We start from the raw sequence: 26,375 nt of genomic DNA, 5'->3' as shown, positions 1-26,375 counted from the left end.
AAATATAATCCTCATATTTAATCCTCCTCAAACATATATATATATTTTTTTTTTTGTTTCAATGACTAATTTAGATTTATTATTTTGATGGTCAAATTTATTTAAGTTTTGCTAATATTCTTGTAAAATTTATTATAGATGACCCAATTTTTTTCTTCAAATACAAAAACTAAATTACAATATATCCGAAAAAATAGTTTTAAATTATAATATAGCCACAAAAAATAGTTTTAAATTTTTTTCTTTACACTAAGGAATGAAAGAAAAAATAAAATAAGAATAAGAAACTCAAATAATGATAATCAAGAAATCAAAAAATAATTTATGTCCGAAAAAAATTAAAATATACTTTGAAATTTGCTAGAAAAATCATATATACCCCTAAATAAATTTTTTAAAAAATCAAAAGTCAAAAATATAAATTTAAAACTAATTTTTCACTTCCGTTAAATGAAGAGTATATGTGAGCTCATTTTATAACAATAGGGGTATGAGTTATTTGTATAACAATAAGGATATATAAGAGTCATTTTCATAACGAGAGACATATCAACTCCAAATGATAAAGTTAAGAGGTATATCAAACCTTTTTTCCTATTTTAAATGAGATGTATAAATAAAAAATACGACTAGAGATTGGCCAATTTCATATTCTCAAGTTTTCATAAAAACGAGCAAAAGCATTGAAATCATTGAGCAGTCAACAAAATCATCATGTATAAGTTCATCAGTTCTTCCTCAAAATCCAAATTAATACCCCTTTTATCTAATTCAATTCTGTATAAATCAGCATATTCATCCAATTTGGTCTCAAATTCAAGAAATGAAATTTCTAAATTTTTTCATAAGCCAAAAAATGGAAATGGAAGATGGGTTTTATGGGGTCAAAGTGGATTTAGGAGTTATAGTAGTGAATCAGATAGAGAAACTATGAATTATGATGTGGTGATTGTTGGAGCTGGACCAGCTGGGCTATCAGCTGCTATTAAGCTCAAACAATTGTGCCAACAAAAGGAAGTTGATTTATCAGTTTGTGTTGTTGAGAAAGGAGCTGAAGTGGGTAGGGTTTCTTTTCTCTTAATGGATATGGCCTGAAATTATTCATTGTTTTGTCCCTTCTGATTATTGATTTCATTCTACAGGTGCTCATATCTTGTCAGGAAATGTATTTGAGCCACGGGCACTCGATGAACTCGTTCCCCATTGGAAAGAGGAAGAGGTACTCTTTTACAATATTAAACATTTCTCCCTAATCTCAGATATTATTAGCAGACTCTTATTGAGGATTTCGAGATGATGGTGCACTATTAGGAAAAAACGGAGCTAAAAAAAATTAGAAATTTCCAATGTGACAAACTTGAAAATTTTGAAAGATTAAAGCTATACATATATATAAAGTGCCATCAATAACCACTCAGAGAGGTGTTATCCAATATTAGAAAGAACAATAAAGCAAGATAGGTATAAGATTCAAATTCCTAACCTTTCTTAGAGAGGTGCATCCAATCATCATTGCATTATAAGATACTTTGAGTGTAATTTCGGGAGGGGAGCGTGGGTTCACATGAACCCAGTGAACCCCTCCTGCATACGCCCCTGGTTATTAGTTTGAAATAATAGGTCTCCCTATACAACTTCAGCTGCATTGTTTGACATAATTCTTACATTTTGGTATTATGTTTCTACCTGGTATACAGATGCTAATAAGTCAGTGATGTATAAAATTGTTTTTCTTTTGTGCTGAATTTGATTCAATTTATTTTAATTTCAGTTCTACTTACATTTTCTTCACCTTGCTTTTACATGTCACACTGCTAAGAAAGGAACTTGGCAAGGGTTGGTTGTTTAGGCAGCCATCTACTTGAAAAGGCTCTTTCCGGACATAGATAGTTCATGTGATTATTTATGCATAATAAATTGATTAATTCCGTTTTAAGACTTGTATTCAAACAGTTACTATTCAGAACTGAATGTAGTATTTTAACTTGGGCAAGTCTGAATTGTGATAAAGGGGTCTTTATTTACTTCATTATCAAAAAATAAAGGGGTTTTATTCTGAAAATGAAGTTGGAAATAAGAATTTGGTTTCTGTGGCTTTATTTATGTCATGTGTGATACCATCATTTGCTAAAGCTCTTTTTCTGATTGCAGGCTCCCATTGATGTCCCTGTTACTTCTGATAACTTTTGGCTGCTTACGGAAAATCGTGCCTTTTCACTTCCAAGCCCATTTGACAATAAGGGAAACTATGTCATAAGGTACTTTTGTATCTACTTAGAAAATGGATTCAAGTGAGCATATAATGATATTACTCCTTTGCCTCAAATTGCTAGTCGTGGTTTCCTCTATATTTATTATTATTATTATTATTATTATTCCCTTGGAAGAAGTTGTCACATCTTCTTACTGCACAGCTAATGCTCTCCAATACGTAGGATTTGGAAGAAATCAATCAGAAGTCTTATAGGATTCCGATTTACCGGAAATTTAGGCATGGCATTTTATGAGTTCATGTATCAGTCTGTGCTATGTGTCACCACATAGATTTTTAACAACCATTAGTTATGTTTTAGGTGTGATTTTGTGAATGCGATGCCATGGCCTTGGTGCATTGATACACTCAAAATTACACCTTAAGATGTTGTAACACGGTCATATGCAAATATAGTAACCCAAACAAGGTTGGGGTCGAATCCCATAGGGAATAGGGAGAAATACCACATCCAAATACTAGTTTGACAGTCTAATTTCTTTTCTATAAGAGTTGAAAAGAATTTGTTTAACTTAAGACTAAGAATTGCAGTAACTACTTTGAGATGTAAAACTTATAATTAAAGCACTAAGCTTGTATTCCCAGAATGCACCGTTCTTCAGTTTTGATGATATTACGGTTTATTAGATTCTTAGATATGCACTCAGTCCTTAAACCATCACTCTATCTTTTCAAGAGTTGAATGATTAATCTCAATGTGATGTTCCCACAACTATATGAGTTATTTAGATAAGAACGACAGATTATGTCATGTAAATTCAACTTATCAGTAAACAAATCTATTTAACAAGTTAGTGCCTTGAGTTCATGCACGCTTTTTCTACCAAACCTTAATTGCTTTTCCAAGAAAAATTAAGATATTATGGTGCAGGTTTATGTTTGCAACTATCAACCAATAAAAGCATGGGGTTTGGGAGGAAATGGGTGAATTGGATCAAGTTTTGTGTGTCAACAGTGAAATTCTCAATCATTATAAATGGGAGTCCAGAAGGTTTCTTTCAATCACAAAGGGGACTGAGACAAGGAGATCCCATGTCCCCTTTCTTATTCCTTCTAGCAATGGAGGGACTCAACTACATGGTTAGAAAGGCTAATGAATTGGGGTGGATAAGAGGCTTTGGTGCATATACTAACAGAGCTAATAACATGGAGATTACACATCTACTGTATGCAGATGATTCTCTTGTGTTCTGTGGTGCAGAAGTGTCGCAAATTAGGCATCTGAGGGCAATACTAACCATATTTGAAGCCATCTCAGGTCTACATGTGAACTGGCAGAAGAGTTGCCTGGTCCCAGTTAATCAAGTCAATAATATGCAAGGCCTAGCCGACAACCTGGGCTGCCAAGTGGCCTCTCTTCCCACCAAATATTTGGGGATGCCCTTGGGAGCCAAGAACAAAGAATTGGAAGTATGGAGTGAAGTCTTGGAGAGAAGTGAAAGGAAGCTGACAAGGTGGAAGAGTCAATATTTATCTCTGGGAGGTAGAGTGACTCTCATAAAATTAGTTCTGGATGCCCTCCCAACTTATATGCTAAGTCTTTTTCCACTACCAAAAAGTATTGGAAAGAAACTCAACAAGTTGAGAAGGGTGTTCCTCTGGCAAGGGAACAAAGAGAAGCAAGGATACAACTTGGTTAAATGGGAAGAGGTGATAATGAGCAAAGTACAAGGAGGTCTGGGCATTACGAATTTAAGTATTCAGAACACTAGTTTGCTGCAAAAATGGTTGTGGAGATTCTGTTGCGAAGATACAGCATTATGGAGGAGGTTCATAGCTGAGAAATATGGCCTACAAAGTAATTGGATAACTGAAGAGGTGAATGGTACTTTTGGGTGCTCAGTATGGAAAACTATTAGGAGAATGTGGACTGACTTCAATGCGCAGGTGACTTTCAGAGTGGGGAATGGCCCGAAGATCAGTTTCTGGAATGAGATTTGGTTAGGCGATGTGAAAATGAGGATACTCTTTCCTGACTTGTACATCATCAACCTACAACAGAATGACACTATAAAGCAGATGTGGAGTCCTCAAGGCTGGAATCTTATATTTAGAAGGGCTCTAAATGATTGGGAGGTTGAAAGAGTAGCAGACTTACTCCAGACCTTGAACCTGTTCCTTGGCATCAATGCAGAGTCCGACAAACCAGTTTGGAAATTGCATAGTAGGGGAGTTTTTACAGTAAAGTCTTGTTACTGGGAAAGAAACACCAACCACTCTTTGACAACATCTTGGCCCTGGAAATTAATATGGAAGATTAAGATCCCTCTAAAAGTTGCTTGCTTTACTTGGTTGGTAATTAGAAGAGCTTGTCTAACACACGAAGTGCTACAAAGAAAAGGTTTATAGATATGCTCAAGGTGCTTTATGTGTGAACAAGAGGCTGAAGAAAATGGCCATTTATTTTTGCACTGCAGGATGGCTGCAGATCTGTGGAACATGTTCATTTGTATACTAGGGGTTAACTGGAAAATGCCCAGAACCACTTTTGAGGTACTAACACGCTGGCAAGGAATTGGGAAGAGAGGATCAAAGGGAGATTGGTGGAAAAATGTACCTGCTTGCATTTGGTGGACACTATGGAAAGAAAGGAATGGAAGGTGCTTTGAAGGGAGGACTAGCAGTTCCCAGATGATCAAGATGAGATGCCTTAGTCTTTTGTTTTTTTGGTGTAAGCAAGATTTAGTGGGGGAAGCAGATAGTTTAGTAGAGTTTATAGGACAATTGTAAATTTTTGAAAATTTGGTTTTGGATTTGAGAATGATGGCACCCCCGGGGGGTTTGTAAATCCCTCCTCATCAATTTCTTGATGAGGTCTTTTGTGTGAATACAAAGTTACCTATTTCAAAAAAAAAACCAATAAAAGCAAGAAGAAGGTTGATGTCTTAATTTCCAAAAATCATGCAACACACAGAAACCTATGAACGCTTCACAACCTCAGTAGAGGATTTAGCTACTGATGTCTGATGATTGAAGATAAACTACAAGAATAATGATTGAATGAATTCGTAAAGCTTACTTTGAATATGAACGATGAGAGAATTTAATTCTGTTCTTTGTTCTTCACAAGACTTGTAATCTAGAGAGAGAAAATATTGGAACTAGACCTCCAAAACTCCAAACTAGAAATTATGCGGAGTTCCCTTACAAAATAACCCTATGAAACTATTTATAATGGTCCATAAATTTGGAATCCTAACAACTTAAAATTGCCTGCCGACATGGATTGCCCTTAAGTTTGTTGTCAATTGCCCTTCAGGGTCTATGAATGTTCTTCGTGTATTGAACTACTTAATGTATATTGATCCATGGTCTGTAAGTCCAGCCGTAGGTCCTCCTACATGCTTGATCTGCTATGCATGTACGGGCCGTGAATGTGACATACATCTCCGTACTTCCCATTGTACATTGACCAATCATGCAAGGTCCTTTTGACACCTTCCCTGATTCTTTCCATGAGTGGATCCACGGCTCATGAGTTGATCTACGACTGTGTAATCCCCTCCTTTTGACATTTTTTTAAATCTTTTCCTCCTTCTAGCCATTTCAACTTCTAAAACCTACAAAACAACATTCTAACACTAAAACTCATAAAAACATGCATAAAAACATATGAAACTTCAATTAAACTACATAGGATGTGCCCTCATTTCAAGTCATATCATGCGTGCAAGGTTGAGATTGTGTTCTATTTTATACTGATATAATTAAAGGACATCAATGTAGCTTGTGCATTGTTATTGATTATCAAGGGCAGAAAAAATGAAAAAAATACGAACATACACACCCAAAAAGAAAGTTAGAGAGATTAACATAAGTGAAAAAAGTTGGACAAACCAAAAGAAGAGGAGCAAAGACAACAATAAGGTCTTGGTAGTATTGAAGGGGCTCTACTAGTTGGTGAATGAAAAGTTGGATGTGTTTGCAAATGGTTTAAGTAAAGTTGGTAATTCAATTGGCCACAAGTCCCTTCCTATATCCCAACCTTGGTGGATAGAGTAACCCAATACCCGTGCTAGTGAGAGATAACATGTGTCCCATGGAATTAGTCAAGTTGCACGCAAGCTGGCCCGGACATCACCACCACCAGCAACATACCCATTGTAATTCCACAAAGTGGGGTGTGGATAGGGTAAAGTGTACGCAGACCTTACCTTTATCTTAGAGGTAAAAATGTTGTATTAGATAGACTCTCAACTTAAGGAAAGAAATAGTCCAAAGCAGTATAGAGAGAGAAATAACGGAGATCCAATCCTAAATAGTAGTCATAACAAGATAAAACGATAATTGAAGTACATAAGCAATTGAGAATAACCAAACTTAAAGAAAAAAAAATTACAAGAGTAATACTATGCCTAATTGTACAATTAATACTCAAAGGGAAAGAAACAATGATCTAATCGAAGTACGACTACGACTACACTTAACTATCTAACTAACCTTCTATCCTGATCCGTTTCTTGCATAATCTCCCATCTATGGTCATGTTCTTAGTAAGCTAAAGCTGCATCATGTTCTGTCTAAATTGTGTCCTCCATAACCTCCGATGACCTCCCCGATATTTCTTCGGCCTACCTCGACCTCTCTTCAAACCATCCATAGCCAACCTCTCACACCTCCACATTGGGTTATCCATACATCTTCTCTGCACATGCCCGAACCATCTCAACCTCGTTTCCCGCATCTTGCCCTCTATCGGAGCCACTCCTACCTTGTGCCAGATGTCTTCATTCATAATCTTTCCTCTCCTAGTATTTTTTTTAAAAAAAAGATTGGCCACAAAGTCCTTGATCAACTAATTTTCAGATGTATCAGGGACAATTTTGAGATATGGAAATATGTATTGAATGGATTGTTGTGCTTTTGATAATTGAAAAGGAGCAAAGTATGTTGTGGATGAGCATTTCCAACTCAGGATCTGTTTGGACATGAAATGTTTTTTTTTCAGAAAACCAATTTGACTTGCGTTGTGTCAATTTTTCACTCCAAACTTGAAAAAGAGTTTTCAAGTAATTTTTTTTCTTCACAAAACTTCAATTTTTTTTCAAGCGACTGCATGTCCAAACACAACTTCAACTTCCAAATACCTTTTTTCCATCTTAACTTCAAATACTACTTTTTTTTTTTTGAAATATCACACAATTCATGTCCAAACATCTGCACTCCTATGATGTTTTACTAACCATGGAGCTTCAACTTATAGAGAATGATTGCTTGGCCAGAGCATTTTCATATACACATTGCTTGAGTGGGGTAACAGTATTTGGAAGGGTAAGACTTGGGTATGCCTTTGGGTGCTATGAATAGATCATCTCAAGTTTGGAATGTGATTGTGGAAAAGTTTGAGAGAAGGCTAGCCTCCTGGCAACAACAATACCTCTCTCTAGGGGGGAGATTAACACTCATCAATAGTGTATTGGACAGCATTCCCACCTATTTTATGTCCTTACTCCTTATGCCAGCTAAGGTGAAACAGCGACTTGACAAAATCAGGAGAGACTTTCTCTGGGAAGGCAACAACAAGGACCACAAAATTCACCTTGTTAAATGGGCCAAAGTCACTTTGCCAAAACAATATGGAGGACTGGGGATAAAAGACTTGGCCTTACATAACAAGTGTTTGCTATTGAAGTGGCACTGGAGATACAATCAAGAGGCGGCTGGCTTGTGGAAGGAAGTGATTCAAGAAAAGTATGGTAGTGATAGTTATTGGGGCTCTAATAAAGTCAGTACCTCTTATGGCACGGGGGTCTGGAGAGATATAAGGAAACTGTGGGAAAAATTCTTCAGTGATGCCTCACTTATGGTGGGAAATGGGGAACATATTCAGTTTTTGAAAGATATTTGGCTAGGAGACACTCCTCTAATGAATGTTTTTCCAAGCATTTTCCAGATTGCATCTCATCCAGACTCAACCATCTCGCAGTACAGGGAAGACAATGTGTGGAATCTGATCCTAAGGAGAAATCTTAATGACTGGGAGTTGGAAGAGGTTTTTAGCCTTATGGCCACCATTCAGACTAGTGCAATCAACAGTCAACGCAGGGACAAACTTATCTGGAGACATAACAGGGATGGATCCTACACAGTTAAAGCATGCTACCTTCAACAAAGCTCCAAGAAGACCGTAATTGATCAATGGCCATGGAAATTAATCTGGAGAACTAAGTTGCCACCTAAAGTTATTTGTTTCAGTTGGATTACTCTAAAAGACTCTTGCTTGACTCAGAATAATCTCATGAGGAGGAAATTCCAAATAGTCAACAGATGCTACATGTGCTTGTGCAACTCAGAATCTATTAATCACTTGTTCCTTCATTGCACAGTTGCAACAGGCCTATGGAACATGTTCTTCTCACTTTTTGGACTCACTTGGGTCATGCCAAGATCATTGAGAGAGGCTTTTGTGTGTTGGAGTTCTTGGAAAGTTGGGAAGTCCGTCAAGCATATCTGGTCTTTGGTTCCAGCCTGTATTTTGTGGTGCTTATGGACGGAGAGGAACAAAAGATGTTTTGATGGCACCCCAACTCCCATCTCTACCTTTAAAGCAAGATGTTTGATTACTCTTTTTGGTTGGGTTAATCTCTCTCCTGTACTTAGTGTCGATTCTTTCCTAGAATTTATCAGCTCCATAGATCTCTGCTGTTAGCTGTTTAGATACCTTTTTTTGCCTTTTTGGGAGCTGATATTTCTTTCTTTTGTAATCTGTGCATCTGCTTGATGCTTTGTTAATGACATTCTTCTTACTTCATCCAAAAAAAAAAGAAAAAAAAAAAAAGGAATTAGTCCAATGGTTAACATGGTCCGATTTGGCCTTGACTGGTGCTTGATAGGTGTATCCTTATATTTGACATTTGTTACGTGAGAAGGGAAGCGAGTTCAGTTTCCTTTGCAAATATGTAAGAGTTAAAGCACTAGATGGGGATCCCCAATTACATACTTTGTGGTCCATACACCCTCCGATATCATCATACAGACAGAAATGTGCCTGGTTTACTTCTTGAATGCACAATTTGCTGATGTAGTTACGACTTTTCCGTGTATGTTAAATCTTTAGAATCATGGTAATGCAGTTTGAGTCAGTTGGTACATTGGTTGGGGCAGAAAGCTGAAGAGCTAGGAGTTGAAATATACCCAGGTTTTGCTGCTAGTGAGGTATTAGCCTCGCTATTCTGGATTATTTCATTATTTTTTTAGTTTTTCCTTGCTAAGGTAGAAACGTTTCAGATTTTATGCAACGAACACAACGAGGTTACTGGTATTGCTACTAATGATATGGGAGTGGCTAAAGATGGTTCCAGAAAAGAGAACTACCAGCGTGGTGTTGCACTGAAGGGCAAGTTCTGTTACTCAATTTTTTCCTTGTTTATTTTCTGCAAATAAGTTCTCCAAATTTACATTCTGTCCACAGTTACTGCAGTGTTTTAGATGACTATCAAATGGAAGTTACAACTGTCCCTTTAGTTTAACATTAATTATCCCCAGTAACAATTTTGATCTGTGATTTGACGCTATAATTCAAGTAAATTGAGTATAATTATTAATGTTATTTGTGCCCAAAGATTCTAGAGGGAGTTAATCAAATATCTCAGTACTTACATTACAACACCCCAATTCAGTTTATTTGTTCCAGAAGTTTGTGGTGAGTATTTGTGTGTTATGGAAACTAATTGCCAACAATCCAAACTGGAACATCAGTTCAATTAGTATCAGTTGGAACATGATGCTATTCATATGGAGCTTTATGGGGCAGAAAGGTAACTCAGATGGTAAAAACAACAACACCATACCTAGTGTAGTCCACTAAAGTAGGGTCTGTGGAGGGTAGAATGCACTCAACAACATGTTCCACATCATATGATATCATGCACACATATTATCCATCACTTAGAACATAATTAAGCATGTATTAAGGTTAAACAAATTAAAGATTTTGTAGGGTGCTATATTCTCCCACTTAGGAACAGTCATCCTCAAATACTTTTGCTTTGGCATAGGTGAGGATATCTTGTTTTCATGCCCTTCTCTACTTTCCTAGTTGACTCTTCATTGCAATGGTTCTTCCATAGCTGGCCGAAACAACCTCTTTTTTGATGAAGTAACATGTTGTATTGCTGGCATCAAGAAGATGCAAAGATTACAAAAAGTGATGTTAGCGCCAAAGAAAAAAAGTTCTATAAGCATCTGGAGCTAACCAAAAGCAAAAGTAGGCTGTTAAGCTAGGCTCACAGAGCCAATGAAATCTACAAAAGAAACAGCATCATTTACAGGAGCATAATTACTGCAACTAAAAAGCTGTAGTAGACACCTAGCCTTAAATACTGAGTTAGGAGTTAGAAACACCATCAAAACATCTTCTATTCCTTTCTGTCCACACACTCCAAAAAGTACAACTTGGGATCATTTGCTTGATGTTCTTGACGCCTTTGCTGACTTTCCAAAAGTTTCAACTTTTAACGGCTTCCTTGATACTCTGGGGTTGTGTCCAATTGAGACCAAAAACTGATAGGAACATGTGCCAGAGGTCAGCAGCCACTGGGCAATGCAAGAAAAGACGGTTGATAGATTTCAAGTCAAGCACACATAACATCTATTCACAAGCTTTTCAAAAAAAAAAAAAAAAAACATCTATTCACAAGCTACAATTTTCTTCTACATAGATTGGCTTGAGTCAGGATGGCCCCTTTTAGTGCTGTCCAAGTGAAACAACTTACCTTTGGGGGTAATTTTGTTCTCCAAATTAACTTCCAGGCGATACATTAATAGCTTCATACCGTGAGAACATCTGGTGATAGCCTGCCTTTACACAGTATGTACCCTCCTTGGAACTGCCCCATCTCCTTCTGTCAGAGCTTTGGCTATCAACTGTACAACTGTTTGATCTTCCCAACAGATCAAATACATCATATAGCTCCCAATCTTCCATATTCCTCCTAAATTGAACATCCCATGTGTTGCCTGATCTGATTTGCTCCACTGTGGAGTTGGGGTTAGTGGCTAATAGAAAAAGAGATGGGTACATGACTTGCAAAGTGGAGTCACCAAGTCAATTCTCTTTCCAGAATTTCACCATAGAACCGCTGCCAATCTTGAAGAAAATGTCTTGCTAGAAATAATCCTTTAAGTTTTTAATGTGCTTCCAAGGACCCACTCCATGTGAGGCTCTAGTGCTCCCAGTGCTCCAATTGTCCTGATGGCCATACTTGGTCACAACTGGACCCTCTTGCCCATAGCTTCATAACCATTTCAGTAGCAGACATTTGTTGTGCTTAGCCAAGTCTCTTATCCCCAGTCCGCCCTGCATTTTTTGTTGAATTACAGTAAGGCCATTCCACCAGGGGGAATTTGTGGCCTGTTTCCTTCCCAGAGGAAGGATCTTCCCAGTTTGTCAAGTTGTTGAAGGACTTTGCTCGGCATTGAAAAAAGAGACATAATGTAAGTAGGAATACTGTCAAGGACACTGTTGATTAGGGTCACTCTTCCCCCCAATGAAAGATATTGAATTTGCCAAGCAGCCAGTTTTTTTCTCCACTTTTTCAATTACTCTACTCCATACTTCCTTTGACTAGTATTTAGCTCGCAGAGGTAATCCTAGATATATTGTAGGGAACAGGCTAATGCCACAACACATTATGCTAGCTGATTCCTCCGGGTAGGCACCTCATTCACTGGGTATAACATGCTTTTTAGCATATTAATATATGGGCCTGAAATAGATTAAAAAATAAGAAGGGTTCGATTAAAGATAATGCTGCTGCAACTTCTCTGCCCCACAGAATATTAGTGTCTCATCTGCATACAAAAGGTGGGACACTGATACAGAGGCTCCTATGCTGCTAGTGATGCTAAGCCAACAACCTCTTTTGTTCTGAATTTGTGAACTTGCCTATCAAGTATGCCATAGGAACTTTAGTTCTCAAAAAAATAAAAATTGTATGCCATAGGAACTTCTTCATATGATAATTTTTCATCAAGTTCCAGTCTAAGATTGAACAACACATGAAGGATCACTCCCAGATTTTCATAGGATCGATGCATGGAGGTTTGATTACAACTCTGGTGGCAAGGCAAGTTGATAGGTCATGTTTCAATCTGCTTGAGAATTTCATATGGCCCAATGAACTTCAAATCAAGTTACCATTCTTACCAAACCTCATTACCTTTTTCATCGGTGAAATCTTCAAAAAACACATAGTTGCCAACCATGAACTCGACCTCTCGGTGCCTCTTGTCCAAAATGACAAATAGGACCTTTCACAACTTTCAGCTGTTCTAAGACTCTCTTAATTATGTCTAACTTTCTCCAAGCATTCTTGTACAAGATTTGAGCCAAGAAGTTTGGCTTCCGACTGTTCAAAATATCCAACAGATGATCTATACAGACACCTATTAATAATTCGAATGGCTCCATTTTGATGCTCGCTTTATAGCTATTGTTATAAGCAAGCTCTATTAATCCGGAGATGCTCATCCTAGTTGCTACCGAAGTCAATGGCACATGCCCGTACATATCCTCAAGTGGTTGAGTAGGTCTTTCAGTTTTCCTGTCGGTCTAATGGTGATAAACGTGCTCAAGTTCACTTGTGTTCCAAAATCCGCTTGAAAGGATTATTAAAGAAATTGATCTTTGGCCTAACTCAATCCCAAAAGCTTGCTCATGAGAGGAGGATTGCCCAAGACCATTAAAGAGACTCAGACAACACATCCCTTTAATAACCGATGTGGGACTCAACAGGGATTACCAGAAGAATGTGGTGAACTGAGCACCTCTGTATGATATAATCGACATTGGATTACCGGTCATGCAACCTGATTATTTCCCTGAGATACAATTGTTCATATTGAGCTGTAGTGTCACACAACTCTCTTTCACTGTCCTGTCTCACCTTTTTGGCCTTGGTTAGGATCACGTTCCACGCGTTACTTGCGTTATATCATGAAACTGTCCAGGCCAAAAATGACCTTCGTGCAATAGCTATACGATGCACAAGTATGGTGTAAATCGCCTGAGAATGATTTTCATATCAAAACACTGAAATCTTCCCACTTTTTGCTACAATACCACTTCAATACATTCCAAATCATTCACACAACACATGCATCTTTATCTCAACAACATTTACAATAACATATGGTATCTTCCACATATGTTATTCATCATTTAACATGTAACTAAGCATATATTAATCCCAAACAAACTAAAAATTTTGTGGGACGCTACACCATTTGGCTCATTACCCGTACTTCCTAGTTTACTAACCCCTGTTTTCTGTGATGGTGTGTAGGGCGTGTTACTCTCCTTGCAGAAGGATGTAGAGGATCTTTATCAGAGGTATGCAGAAGGTTTATTCTTTTGTCTTTATCAACTATTTCGATGTCCTATACATCATTTAAAGTTCAGCGCCGACTTTGTTGACCCTTGTATTCCTGACAGAAATTAATCAAGAAGTACAACTTGAGAGAGAAAGGGCAGGGGCAACATCAAACCTATGCTTTAGGAATTAAAGAGGTAATTTTCTTCTGATCTCTTTTCTTTACTCCTTTTTGCCTCTTGATGCAAAGAGGCACAAACGTCTATTTAATTACTGATTCATCCTGGCAATCATAAAGCTCACCAACGTGATCTTGGAAGTCTCCTGATCACAACTAAGGGGGGTGGGGATTCGTGGGTATGCAGAAAATGCAAGTTCACCAACTTGCAAACTCACACCGGAGATAACCTTTACCCTGCAGGCATTACTTCCCTCCTTTTCTTAGGCCTGGTACCTATATTGATTATTTAGCTACTTAGAAATAAGTCCCATTTAGTGGACGAACATCTAGAAGAAGGAAGTAGGAACACCATGGCTTTGGTGAATTGTCGACTAAAACATTTCCAATCACTTTTTCTTCTAACAAGTTAATCTCTTTATTTGTTGTTGGTGTTTTTTTTAAAACGGGGCAGCAAAAAAATGATTGAAATATCTCTCAATGGATTGAAATGACTTTCAATAGCTTTCAATAACTTTATTAAGCATTGAGAGGCTTTAAATAGCCAACATAAAAAACATAATCTACATAATTTGAAATTTAAAACAACCTAAAATATCTCAGCAATTCAAACAACCTAACTAAAAGCCCCCAAGGCCTAGCTCGAGTGGCAAAGGGTGGAGGATTTGTGGCTTGGGTCACAGGTTCAAGCCCCACACCATACAAAGCGAACCCGGTATTTAAGTGGAGAAGGGTAGAGGGGCGGGCCCATTATCCACTGAGTTTAGAAGGTTGTGATTGGTCCAAAGGGCGGGTCGCAGACAGATTTCTCGGTTATAAAAAAAAATTCAAAATTCAAATTCATCTCAAACACCATGTTACTTAGACTCTTATTGGGCAACAAAATCAGGTGGTTGCTCTATATATGCCTCATGTTCGAGATCTCCTTGAAGAAAGGCATTTCTAATATCTAATTGGTAGAGAGGCCAATGATGAACCATAGCCATGGATAAAATAGACGGACTGAAGCAATCTTGGTCACAGGAGAGAAAGTATCACCATAGTCGAGACCAAAAATCTGTGTATAACCCTTGGCCACTAGTCGAGCTTTTAGGCAATCAATCTGTTCATTGAGGCCTACCTCACTGTATATACCCACCGACAACCAAGTGCAGATTTATCTGGAGGTAGAAGAAAAAGCTCCCAAGTACCACTAGAGTGTAAGGCAGACATCTCTTCAATCATAGTTTGTTGCCAACCTAGATGAGAAAGAGCTTCACCTGTAGTCTTGGGAATAGACACAGATGATAGTGATATACAAAGGCAGAAAGGATCGGTGACAAAGGGTGATAACTCAAACAAGTATAGATAGGATGAGGGTTATGAGTAGAGCAATTACCTTTTCAAGTGGCGATGGAAGGACTCTGTGTAGACAAGTCCTCATCAGGCAAGGATTCTGGCGGAGGGCGTGAATCATCTAGGCGCAAACGAAGATGTTAATAGTGGTGGAGGTGCATATAAGGAAGATAGAGTCGTAGGAGATGATGTGGAAGGATAAACTATGGCGGGATCTCCAAAAGATAGAACTAGTAGAACCTCATAAATGTATAATTGTTCAACAGAATAGGATGTAAAAGTAGGTCTGACCTTCAAAAAAAAGTAACACCAGCTGACATATGGTATTATTGGAGGTCAGGTGAGACATCAATATCCCTTCTATACCCTTGAATAACCGAGAAAGACACATTTAAGAGCACGGGGACCAAATTTGTCTTTTCCTAGAGTGAGTATATGGACAAAGCATGTGCTCCCAAGACTCATGGTGGAAGAGAGAATAAGGTTGACTTTGGAAACAAAATAGAGTGTGTTACCTGATTATGAATAGCAGAGGAAGGCATACGGTTAATCAGATAACAAGAATCGCAATGGAACATTTGCTTGATGAGAAGAGTGTGTGTAGTCTCAACAATATGCCTATTTTTTCTCTCTGCAATCTCATTTTGTTGTGCAGTGTAAGGACATGATGTCTGATGAAGAATTCCATGGGAAGACATAAATTGTTTAAATTGAGATGATGAATATTCATGTGCATTATCACTACGAAAAATGCGAATAGAAATACCAAACTAGATTTTTATTTTAGCACAAAAAGTTTGAAATATGGAAAATAATTCAGAATGATCTTGCATTAAGAACATCCAAGTGCACCTTGAGTAATCATCAATGAAAGTAGGGATAAGGCACAAGTACCCCCTAAATCGAAATCCCAGAGACGCATCTTAACTAAACTAAGGTCCTATTACCCCCTCGAACCCAATATTTTTTGTAATTTTGTACATCTTTCTGGCTTACGTGGCATCCAAACATCTCCCACGCTCCTCAACTACGTGGAGTCACGGAGTGTGTCATGTAAGCCAAAAGGTGTATAAAATTACAACAAAAATGAGTTGGGGGGTGGAGGGGAGGACCTTAGCTCAGGTGTACTTCCCCAATTGACATGACTCACAATCTAACTTAGACAATTTGGACAAGCTAGGTACTATCTTTTGAAATTTGGATAAACTAGGGTGTCCCAATCGTTTGTGGATTAAATTTGGGGAGTTTGAGATTCAACAAGTTGTAGTGGATATGTGAGAATTGAGATAATAAAGTCCATCTGACTCATGCCCTTCGCCAATCATCCTTCTCGTACTGAAGCCCTGTATGGCAAAGAAGTCACTAAAAAATGAGATGAAACAATTTAAAGCCCTAGCCAAAAGACTTGTTGACAAGAGGCTAAAGGGACAACCAAGGACAAAAAGAACATTATTTAGAGTCAAGGAAGGTAAGATTGGCTTGACCGACTCCGGCTGCCATGGTCTGAGAACCATTAGCTAATGTAATAATGGGAAGGGGCTGAGAGTAAGTAATATTAGACAATAAAGATTTGTTACCAGCAATGTGGTCAGAAGCACCTGAGTTCATAACCCTAGGGACAAGTGTGGTGGACTATGAGATACAAGCAACAGGATTGACATGATTACTAACTTGGGCAATGGTAGCTATTGATGAAGAAGTGTGCTTACTCGCCTTATACTGAAGAAAGTCATTGTATTCTACCTCAGACAAAGAGAACAATTGATTGGTGGGATTGTCAGTGTATTCAGTTTGAGCAACATGAACATTCTTTGGTTTACCATGTAGAGAGTAGCACACATCACGGGTATGCCGTAATTTGTTACAATAACCACATATTGGTTGTCGTTTCCCATGCTGATTTCCGGTCTGAAATGCAGTCTGAGATGCTATGACAGAAGAATCCGCAGGTGGTACTGGATGACTAGACGACATAGGTGGTGCATCTAGTCGTAACAATCGAGCAAACAGGTCATCCACAACTGGAACAGTAGAGCTAGCCAAAATTTGATCCCACACTGAATCAAGATCAAATGGAAGTCCAGCAAGTGTAACGACTAGAAACATCTTCTGACAGTGCTCTAATTGCTTTTCAACGCTTTGAGTACGGGGCATTCACTCATTAAATTCTTCCATAACCGCCTGAACCTGTCCAAGATAAGTTGACATATCCGAGTCCTGCTTTTTAAGGTTAGTCAACCGAGAAATCACATTATAAAAGCGGGATATGTCATTTGTGTATAGCCCACGAGCCTTTTCCCAAACAAAGAAGCAAGTTTGGAATGGTTGAAACAATGACATCAACTTTGAATCAATAAATTTCCCTAACAAACTGCACAATTGAGCATCAATCTTCTCCAATTCGCCCCTATCTTTTTCAGTAATATCCTTTGCCCGTGTAACCAAGTGATCCTGAATACCTTGTCCCTTGCACCATAATTGAACAGATGAGGACCAAGATAAATAGTTTGCACTATTTGTCAAAGGTTCTGTGGTGATGCCATGGTTTGGGTTGGTGGAACTCACAGATTAGTGCTAAACATATCGGATCCGAGAGACATGAAAAACAGATCTATTAGTGGTAAAAAATAAAGTAAATTCTGGGGAAAAACCTGAAGAACAGATCTAGACAGCTGGAAAACTGTTTGCTGTCTTGCCGGAAAAAGTTACAGGAAAAAAAACTGCCAGAAAAGTGGCTGTAAAACACCACAAGCTGCGAGGATTCCGATCGTAATGGTGGTACTGGTATATGCACAATACCCCTGGAGAGTGTCAGAGTCTCAGAACACTGGAGGTTTTGCTGGGAAAAAAAATTCTCAGCAATTTTGTTCTCTTATTATTCTTGTTTTCTCACTAAAGAAAGCTTTGATACCATGTGAGAAGACAAGAGTTTGAGAGAGAACTCAGCTTGATTATTCCCACAAGTTATTGGGGTTTAAATAGCTAAGTATACATGTCCTAAAAAGGAAAGGAAATCAATACCTAATCAATATCAAATCAAGCTAGAGTACATCTAGGAGTAAATCAAGATACCTACTATATTTACGCATATGCTATAGAATATTCCTAGGACTAACATAAACCATGTTGAAGTGTGTCCATTTCATTTAAAAGCTTAAGTTGTTAGAGAGAGCACACGGTTATTTACTTAATTATATTCTAAATAGGTTGTTCATCTAGGTTCTCAAAAACTTATAAAGAGGAGTATTTTAAAATATACATCACTCTTCACCTGAAACTTTAAATGTACTATGATCTTATATCAACTTAAGTGGATTCCTGAACTTGTTTCTATTTCAGGTCTGGGAGATTGATGCAGACAAACATCAACCTGGTTATGTGCTTCACACACTTGGTTGGCCTCTGGACCAGAAGACCTATGGAGGTTCCTTCTTGTATCATATGAAGGACAGACAAGTCGCTGTCGGCCTTGTGGTTGCTCTAGATTATGAGAACCCTTTCTTGAATCCATACGAGGAATATCAGGTAAACATGAAGATGCTATTGTTTGTATAGAGTTCTTTTACTGTTCTCTTTGGTACTCGCTCAAAGAATAAGCAATTTGAAGATTCCTTTTGTTTTAAGCATCTAGCTACTTACTCCACATATCCTAAATCTCAGAGGTTTAAACGTCATCCTGCTATTAGGCCACTTCTTGAGGGTGGAACTGTTCTCCAATATGGTGCTCGGTCTTTAAATGAAGGAGGTTTTCAGGTGTGATGGATAATACTTTTTCTTATTATTTTATGGAGTTCACATCTTGCTTGTCATATTTATAGCATTTCCTCAGCTTCAATAATGTGTTTCTAAAGAGCTGGTGCATTAGGGACTTTGCCATATAGTAATATCTGCATCTGTGATGTGGCTTATAAGGATTAGTCATGCCTTTTTTCCAAACTCCAATATGTTTAGTAGATTTCGCCTTTCAGTAAAGAAATTTGTGAATATCAGTTCAATATGAGAACACGTCTGATAAATTGAATGTACTTTAGCTCTCTTCACATACTTATTTTGACATACTCGAGGCATGTTTTTTAAAACTTATTCTTGGTCATACAAATACAAATGATTTGGTTAAATTCCAGTCTATTCCATATCCAGTTTTCCCTGGTGGAGCAATTATAGGATGCTCAGCTGGCTTCTTAAATGTGCCGAAGATTAAGGGCACTCATACAGCTATGAAATCAGGTACTACCTATTGTTCTTGTACTTAGTCTGACCTGGCAAATCAAAATAGTAGCTTCATAGCTTACTAATTGAAAGTTTAAGTTACTTTATTGAAGACTCCACGATGTTCAGTTAATTTTAAATTGTTGCCCTGCAGATGGATAGTTTAAGCTATTTGAGTGCAAAATTCATAACGAACATTGTATTGAAAAATTAAGTAGTTAAATCATCGTTGGAATATAATACCCCAAGGTTGCTTTACAAAACTTATTCCGAAAGAAAATTGTTATGTCTCGTATGATTCAATATTCAAAGGTTCACATAGATAACGTTTGAGCAACTTTCATAAAACACACTAGTATAGGTGCTGATTACTCAACACATTGATAGTTTCAGTAATTACATATCTTGTCCAAGTTACATCTAGATACGTTATATTTGCCTCTGGATACACTGTTTCTAGCGAATGTATCTCGCCTCTCTCGTCCGTCTACTTCTCTATATCTGTGTTTCACAATGTATCTGTATTTCACAATAGTTTCAAAATTTCATGTATCTGTGTATTCAAAATCAATTTCATCCAGTGTATCCGATATCAATTTCGTTAGTATATCCGGTATCAAGTATCTAGTGTACCCATGCATAGATACATGTTTCTGGGATCAAAGATACATCCCAGGTGCATGTAACTGATAGAAAATATTCATAATGTATTTGTATTTCACAATTTATCTGAGTTTCACAATTTCATGTATATGTGTATCCAAAATCAATTTCATGTATCTTTGTATCAAAAATCAATTTCATCTAGTATCTGTGCATAGACACATGTCCAAATAGGCTAAGGTCATTCTTCTGGACGGAACTTATGTCCAAATAGGCTAAGGTCATTCTTCTGGATGGATCTTTTGTAATGCTTGCTTGATTGAAGACTACATATTAACGAGTATTTGATTCTCCAACATTGTCAGTCATGCTTTAGCCTAAAGGGCTTCACGACTTCATAGCTACTGATGCATCTAAAGACTCTTTATCGTAACATAGGGGCATACGACAATATAAGTATGGGACTTTTCTGACTTTTATTCTGCTTATACTCAAGAAAATGAATGATGCTCCTGTTGGCTTAAAAAATCTGACACAGGAATGCTAGCGGCAGAATCTGCATTCAGCATGCTCCAAGAAGGCTTGAAGATGGAAAATTATTGGGACAATTTACGAAGTTCATGGATATGGGAAGAACTATATACTGCAAGGAACTATCGCCCTGTGAGTGTTGTGTTTCGAAAACCTTTTAGGAGCATATTTGTTAGGTAAACTAATCATGACATTGCATCTTCTCGATATTATTGACATATCTTTGGAGCATAGTGCACAATATTTTGCTGGAGAGGAAGCACCTCTATGCTCTTCCTTATATAGGGAGACAAATGGCTCTGATGACCAACATTTTGTTGCCTCTTATAGATTGAAGCAGCTACTATTTTTTCATTAGATTAGCTACAGGATGCCCGTTAATATTCTCGTTTTAAACTTCTATCCTTATTAATTTCTCTTTTGCAGGCATTTGAATATGGGCTGTATCCTGGTTTGGCTTTAAGTGCTGTAGAGCAGTAAGATTTCACGTGTTGCTTAGTCAAATTGTCTTTTCAACTCTCATTTTTTTTCCAAACCAGTTTCTTAAGCTGTATGACTAATGGATAAGCTTAAATTTGGCAGTTACATACTCAAGGGAAGATCTCCAGTCACTCTTAATCATGGGAAACCTGATCATGAAGCAACAAGGGTAAAACACCTTTTTTTTTTAATCATAAGAGTTCATGGATGTAATCTAATACCAGATGTTTTATTTTCGTCACACTCTAATGCTCGGGTGGGCATGATTGGCACCAGGCCCTCACTACCCGCCAAGCAAACCTTGGTTCATTCTGTTGTGATTATTCTAATCAGTGTATTAACTGAAAAGAAATGGCATAATTCAACCAATAACTGAATAATTGATTCTATATTAGTACGATATTAAACAGAGGTGGAGCTAGGATTTGAACCTTATGGGTTCTGGATTCTAGGAAACAGCCTCGGCTGCTAGTAACTGGGTTTTGAATATACGTTTTGTACATCTTTAGTAGTACCTTTAGCACATATACTGGGTTTCGATCAAAACTACTGAGTTCTTCTGCTGGCAAATAATTAGCACCCGTAAGCTTGACGTAGCTAAATGTTGCGGATGCGGATAAGTCAATTAATTAATTATTTAATTATATTTTTAAGTAGATTTATTTATTAGTTAATTATATTTTCGTAGCTCTCTTTATTATTCTAGAATAGGATTTATGTTTCATAGCTTCATAAGGAGTAAGTAAAGCTATAGTTATTAGCTTGGAATAGGATTTAGGTTTCTTACTTTCATAAAAATTAGACTTCTTGTTGATGTAATAAGACTCCTATTTTTTTTTGGAGAAAGGTAGCACAATAAGACTCCTATTTAAAGGGGTTTTTAACGAATAAATCATTGAGTCATATTTCAGCAAAAAGCAAGAGATCAGATTGAACTCTAAGGTTTCAGTCTCCCTTTAAAGAGCTGAAGAGATCGGAGTTCTCTCTTCCATTGCCTTTCACGAGCTGAATTTATATATCTTGTACATGAATCGATCCTTCTCTAGAGACCATAACACTAATCTTGGTCTTTGTGGCTCTCATGGTTGGGTAGGTTGGCTACTTCTCCCAAAATGAATGTGATCACACCAATAACTGAGTTTGAGTAAAGCATACGATCAATGCACATAACAATAACAAGTTAACATGGTCACACAAACAAGGTTATGATTACTATAAACACAAATTATCTGAGTTCTGGACCAAGTAGTACACAAGTCGCACAAGGCAATAGGTATAGCATGATTTATTGTTTTTAAGCAATTTATCAAATGCATTGAGGGCATAATCATATCAATTAGTAAGTTAGGAAATTACAGCTTTAGCTTCTCCCGGCACTTCCTTCAAGCAATACGAATCACAAACTCACAATCTACCTGATAACTGAGTTCAACTTACATTAATGCATACCTAAATATTTCAAATTTATTTTCTTTAACTTAGGAACATTAGCTTAAGTTCTCTAATTTGTGAGTTCTCTACCAATTTGTTGGAACTAAGTTTACCCACCATCTAATCCAATGGGTTGGAACCAGGGGCGAATTTAAGGGTAAAAAATGGGTCACTCGAACCCGTGGTCATCTGACAAAACTCGAAATATTATTTGTATAATTTTTAAAATATAGTAAATATTAAATTAAGGAACCCATGATCACAAATGATTGGATGGCTCACTGGTTCAAGGGTTGGTTTTTGATTGTGAGGTTGAGGGTTCGATTCCTAGAGAGGACCTCTTTTTAAAATCAATTAAAAAGCACCATTGTTTGTTATTTTTTTGAAAAAATTTCATTTTCTTTTTATAAAGTGTACTTCTTAAATTTCTTGAGATGCTGCATATATTTTTTTTTATAAATGGTTTCTTTTAATAATTCTTTTTCAATCAATAATTCATATAAAAAATGCATTTAATTTTTCTTGTGACATAATACTCGAGATTTATCAAACTTCTAATAATTTTTTCCTTTAATATTATTTTTTCCCAAAAATCGTATTTAATAGTTTTCTTATGAAAAACCTATAATCTATTATTGCTAAATTAAATGAGTCCCTCAAATTTGTGAGCCTAAAATTGTTGCCTTTTTCTTAAAGACCCGAGTCGCCCTTGACAATGGTGCACCCGTCTTTTTGAAATCCTGAATTCGCCTCTGGTTGGAACCATGGTTAGTGATGTTCCCAATCACATATTTAACACCTAATGATAAAAATCGGGTTACTTGAATAAAGACAGGAAAATATGTGGAAGAAAAATACGAAGATTAAAAATTAGAGTAGCGGAAGGTTAAGAAAATTCAAGAAAATATTTTGAATTACCACCTTTACTCAACCGTGATTAACAATCATAATCTAACTAGTGATGTAATAGGTTTATAATTACCTGATTTTAATAGAACCTTGAAAATTCTCAATTGGATGTCTCAAATGTGTCCCTAACACACAGTTATCCCCAAGTAAGTCCCAACCACTTCGGCCTCGCATTAACACTACCATTAAGCCCTTAAATTAGTCCAAGCTAGTTCTAGAGTATTACGAGGCTTTACAATTTCCCTGGGTAAAGCATAGATATTATGTATGCTCTGGTTGTGGACTTGGAAGGACATCTAAAAGCGGTTATCCTTCACAAACCTTAAAAAAATTATCTATACAAGCTGGTATGTTATGTGAGTTGCAAGAAATTTACAAAAGCATAAAAACATTCAGTTCAAGTCAAATTTATTTTCCCCTTAACGAGCCCTCCTGCTGCATTCTTTCAGAATGTCTCCAGATTGGATGCTGTAATTCAGACCATGCTGGCATGCTCCTTAATTGTACTTATTTTAGCTTTCCAGCAGATTCTGCATGGCTTCAGGCATTACTCTGAAGGACTTTTATCATCGCTCATCAGCAATATGAAATTCAGATGTTGTTTTCCATTTCTTTTGGGAAACACTCCATAGTGATTCGTTCTTTTGAAGTCACTGGATCACCGATGTAGCTTAGAGATGTTGCTCACTTTTATTTTCTTATTGTGGAAGAAGTGCGCTCTCGTTGACCTGTCGTTGATCTCTATGATATATGAAATTGAATGGCACTGGCCTATGAATGTTCATGGTGAAGATAGAAACCGAAGCAGATTGGTCAATGCTACAGAGAGGACTCATTTGCTAATGGGGAATTGGAATATTGACTCACTTTCCTGTTCATACATCACGGGAATTTTTTTGTTGTTTAGATGGAAAAATGAGAAGTAGGAGAGAAATCATTATACCACATTTTGTTATCCCCAGGTCTGGTTTCTTGTTGTTGCAAATCAAAGTTGATTTATTGATTGGCATCTTTCGAGAAACAAAAATATACTGATGTTTATTCTCTTCAAAACTAAAAGAGACCATGTTTCCCATTTATCAAATGAACCATAAACTGTAGGATCTTACATACCAAGCTGACTCAACTTTTCCGTGTTTATTTGTATCACAATATACAGCTGAGGTTAAGAGTGCTCTTTTTAGAGAAGTTGGCTATGTTCTTAAATTGCTGAGTATAGCTCACAGATCAACTATGGTAATTACATGAATTTGGTCCTTTATTTGCAGGAAGCACAATTGTTCTCACCGATTGAGTACCCAAAGCCAGATGGTGTTGTATCTTTTGATGTACCGACCTCTCTGTACAGGTAGACGGTCTGTTTGTCACAAACATCTTCTGATTCTTTAATTGGTCTGTAAGTGATTAATTTGTTTGTTCTACCTCAAGTTATATTATAGTTATATTTCCACTATAAGAAAACAAATTTATATGGCAAGTAAAATAGAATAGTTTGGTCAAAGGCAATGCAATACGATTAAATGTGTTTATCTGTTGATGCACAGTTTCACCTAAAATCTTTTTTTTGAATGGAATGGCGAAGCGGTAATTGTGATCTCTCAAATGAACAACGAATTTCTTGAGAGCCAATCGAGAATTGTTTATCCAACTGAATTCTTATTTAAGTTTTGTCATCATGTAAGAACTCTAGACCATGGTCTGTGAATCCTGGTTAAGTTTCATTTTTAATAGAGGTTGCCATCACGGTTGAACATATCACATCACTGTGCCAAATAAAAGTACTTAAATATGTGAGGTAAGACCTGTTGTGTTGAGGAAGGACTACAAGATCTTTCCTTTTTAACCCCACCTCGAGTGGTCAGATCTTCTTTCATAACAGAACTGCTGATTTTCCTCTCTAATTTCCTCCTTCCTGTAGGAGCAACACAAATCATGATCATGACCAACCATCTCATCTTCATCTGAAAGATCCTACTGTTCCAGAAAATGTCAACTTGCCCAAGTATGCTGGACCTGAGGCACGATATTGTCCTGCACGAGTTTATGAGTAATATTCTCATGTGGAAAATAATTCTTCATTTCCTTCTCATGTGCTACACATTTGTTCAATTACCCTCTTCAAAATGATAGGTACATACCGGATGAGACCGGTGACTTAAAGTTGCAGATCAATGCTCAGAACTGCTTGCACTGCAAGGTAATTCTGTTTTGTGTCCCTGGTTCAATCTTGAGTTAAAGCTGTTGTATCTTTAAGCCAGCCATGAAAATTGTGTCAGATACCTGTGTAGCTCTAAGCTGCAATAATCCATAAAAGATATTGTGCATCCGGCAAGCTGCCACGGGTCTTGCCGATAATCCTTTGGCAATTCAACGAGTCTATGGTTCACTTGCTTAGTTTATAATCATATGCAACTTGATGATGTTTCATATTGACATCCAGAAAATAGTAAAAAATTGTGTTTCTTTCAGGCCTGCAGTATTAAAGATCCGAAACAGAATATCGAATGGACAGTCCCAGAAGGTGGAGGCGGCCCTGGTTACACAATCATGTAGATGACCTTCAGCCCTCATGAACTGCTAAAAATGGATTCTCCCTAACCCTGTGAACAGAAAAGTTTAAAAATGCAGCTCTTTGCGCTCATACTTCATCTTGGATCCTAAACGTTGCTTCATTGTAAATATATTCGAGAATGAGGAAGTTAAAAAGGGATAGGTTCAGATATATACAATAAAATAATTAGTTTACAATAAATAGTCATGTTTTTGTGTCACGCTCCAAGTTTACACCTTGGACGTGGCCAATAGTTGAGAATCATTGTTGATCCCTGAGCGAACTCGTAACCTGGCTGGCTACTTAGCGGAAGACTAACTAAAGCAGATTTAAGCTTAAAGACAGAATTTAAATTTAAAAGTCTCAAAATTTCCAAAACTCAAACTATCTCAAAATAGTATATTCAAAATTGTCTAAAAATACTTTGAAAACAATAATAGTTTGTCAAAATAGTTCAAAGGTAATACCGAAAGAAACTCAACACTAGCTATCTATGAAGTCTCTATAGTTCAACATGTATGTCGGGATAAGACCCACGACACCTCAAAACTATTAAATTGAAAG

General features: G+C 37.1%; 1 protein-coding gene across 1 annotated transcript; it reads left to right on the top strand.

The window, feature by feature from the left end:
- The first annotated feature begins 627 nt into the window (after nt 1-627).
- Nucleotides 628-26,060, top strand: LOC125823419 (electron transfer flavoprotein-ubiquinone oxidoreductase, mitochondrial). Its single transcript, XM_049502803.1, has 17 exons — nt 628-1,060; nt 1,143-1,219; nt 2,152-2,258; nt 9,346-9,427; nt 9,500-9,608; nt 13,558-13,604; nt 13,707-13,781; nt 18,437-18,622; nt 18,758-18,850; nt 19,222-19,324; nt 20,448-20,572; nt 20,867-20,916; nt 21,023-21,089; nt 24,529-24,608; nt 25,179-25,307; nt 25,391-25,457; nt 25,730-26,060. The coding sequence occupies exons 1-17, from the start codon at nt 715-717 to the stop codon at nt 25,811-25,813; spliced, it is 1,827 nt and encodes a 608-aa protein (XP_049358760.1). The 5' UTR covers nt 628-714; the 3' UTR covers nt 25,814-26,060.
- The last annotated feature ends 315 nt before the right edge of the window (nt 26,061-26,375 follow it).

This window comes from Solanum verrucosum, unplaced genomic scaffold, assembly GCF_900185275.1.
Source record: "Solanum verrucosum unplaced genomic scaffold, falcon-dt-bn FXZP01000012.1, whole genome shotgun sequence".
Classification (NCBI taxonomy): domain Eukaryota; kingdom Viridiplantae; phylum Streptophyta; class Magnoliopsida; order Solanales; family Solanaceae; genus Solanum; species Solanum verrucosum.
The sequence above is the reverse complement of the archived record's forward strand: the minus strand, read 5'-3'. Positions and strand labels throughout refer to the sequence as shown.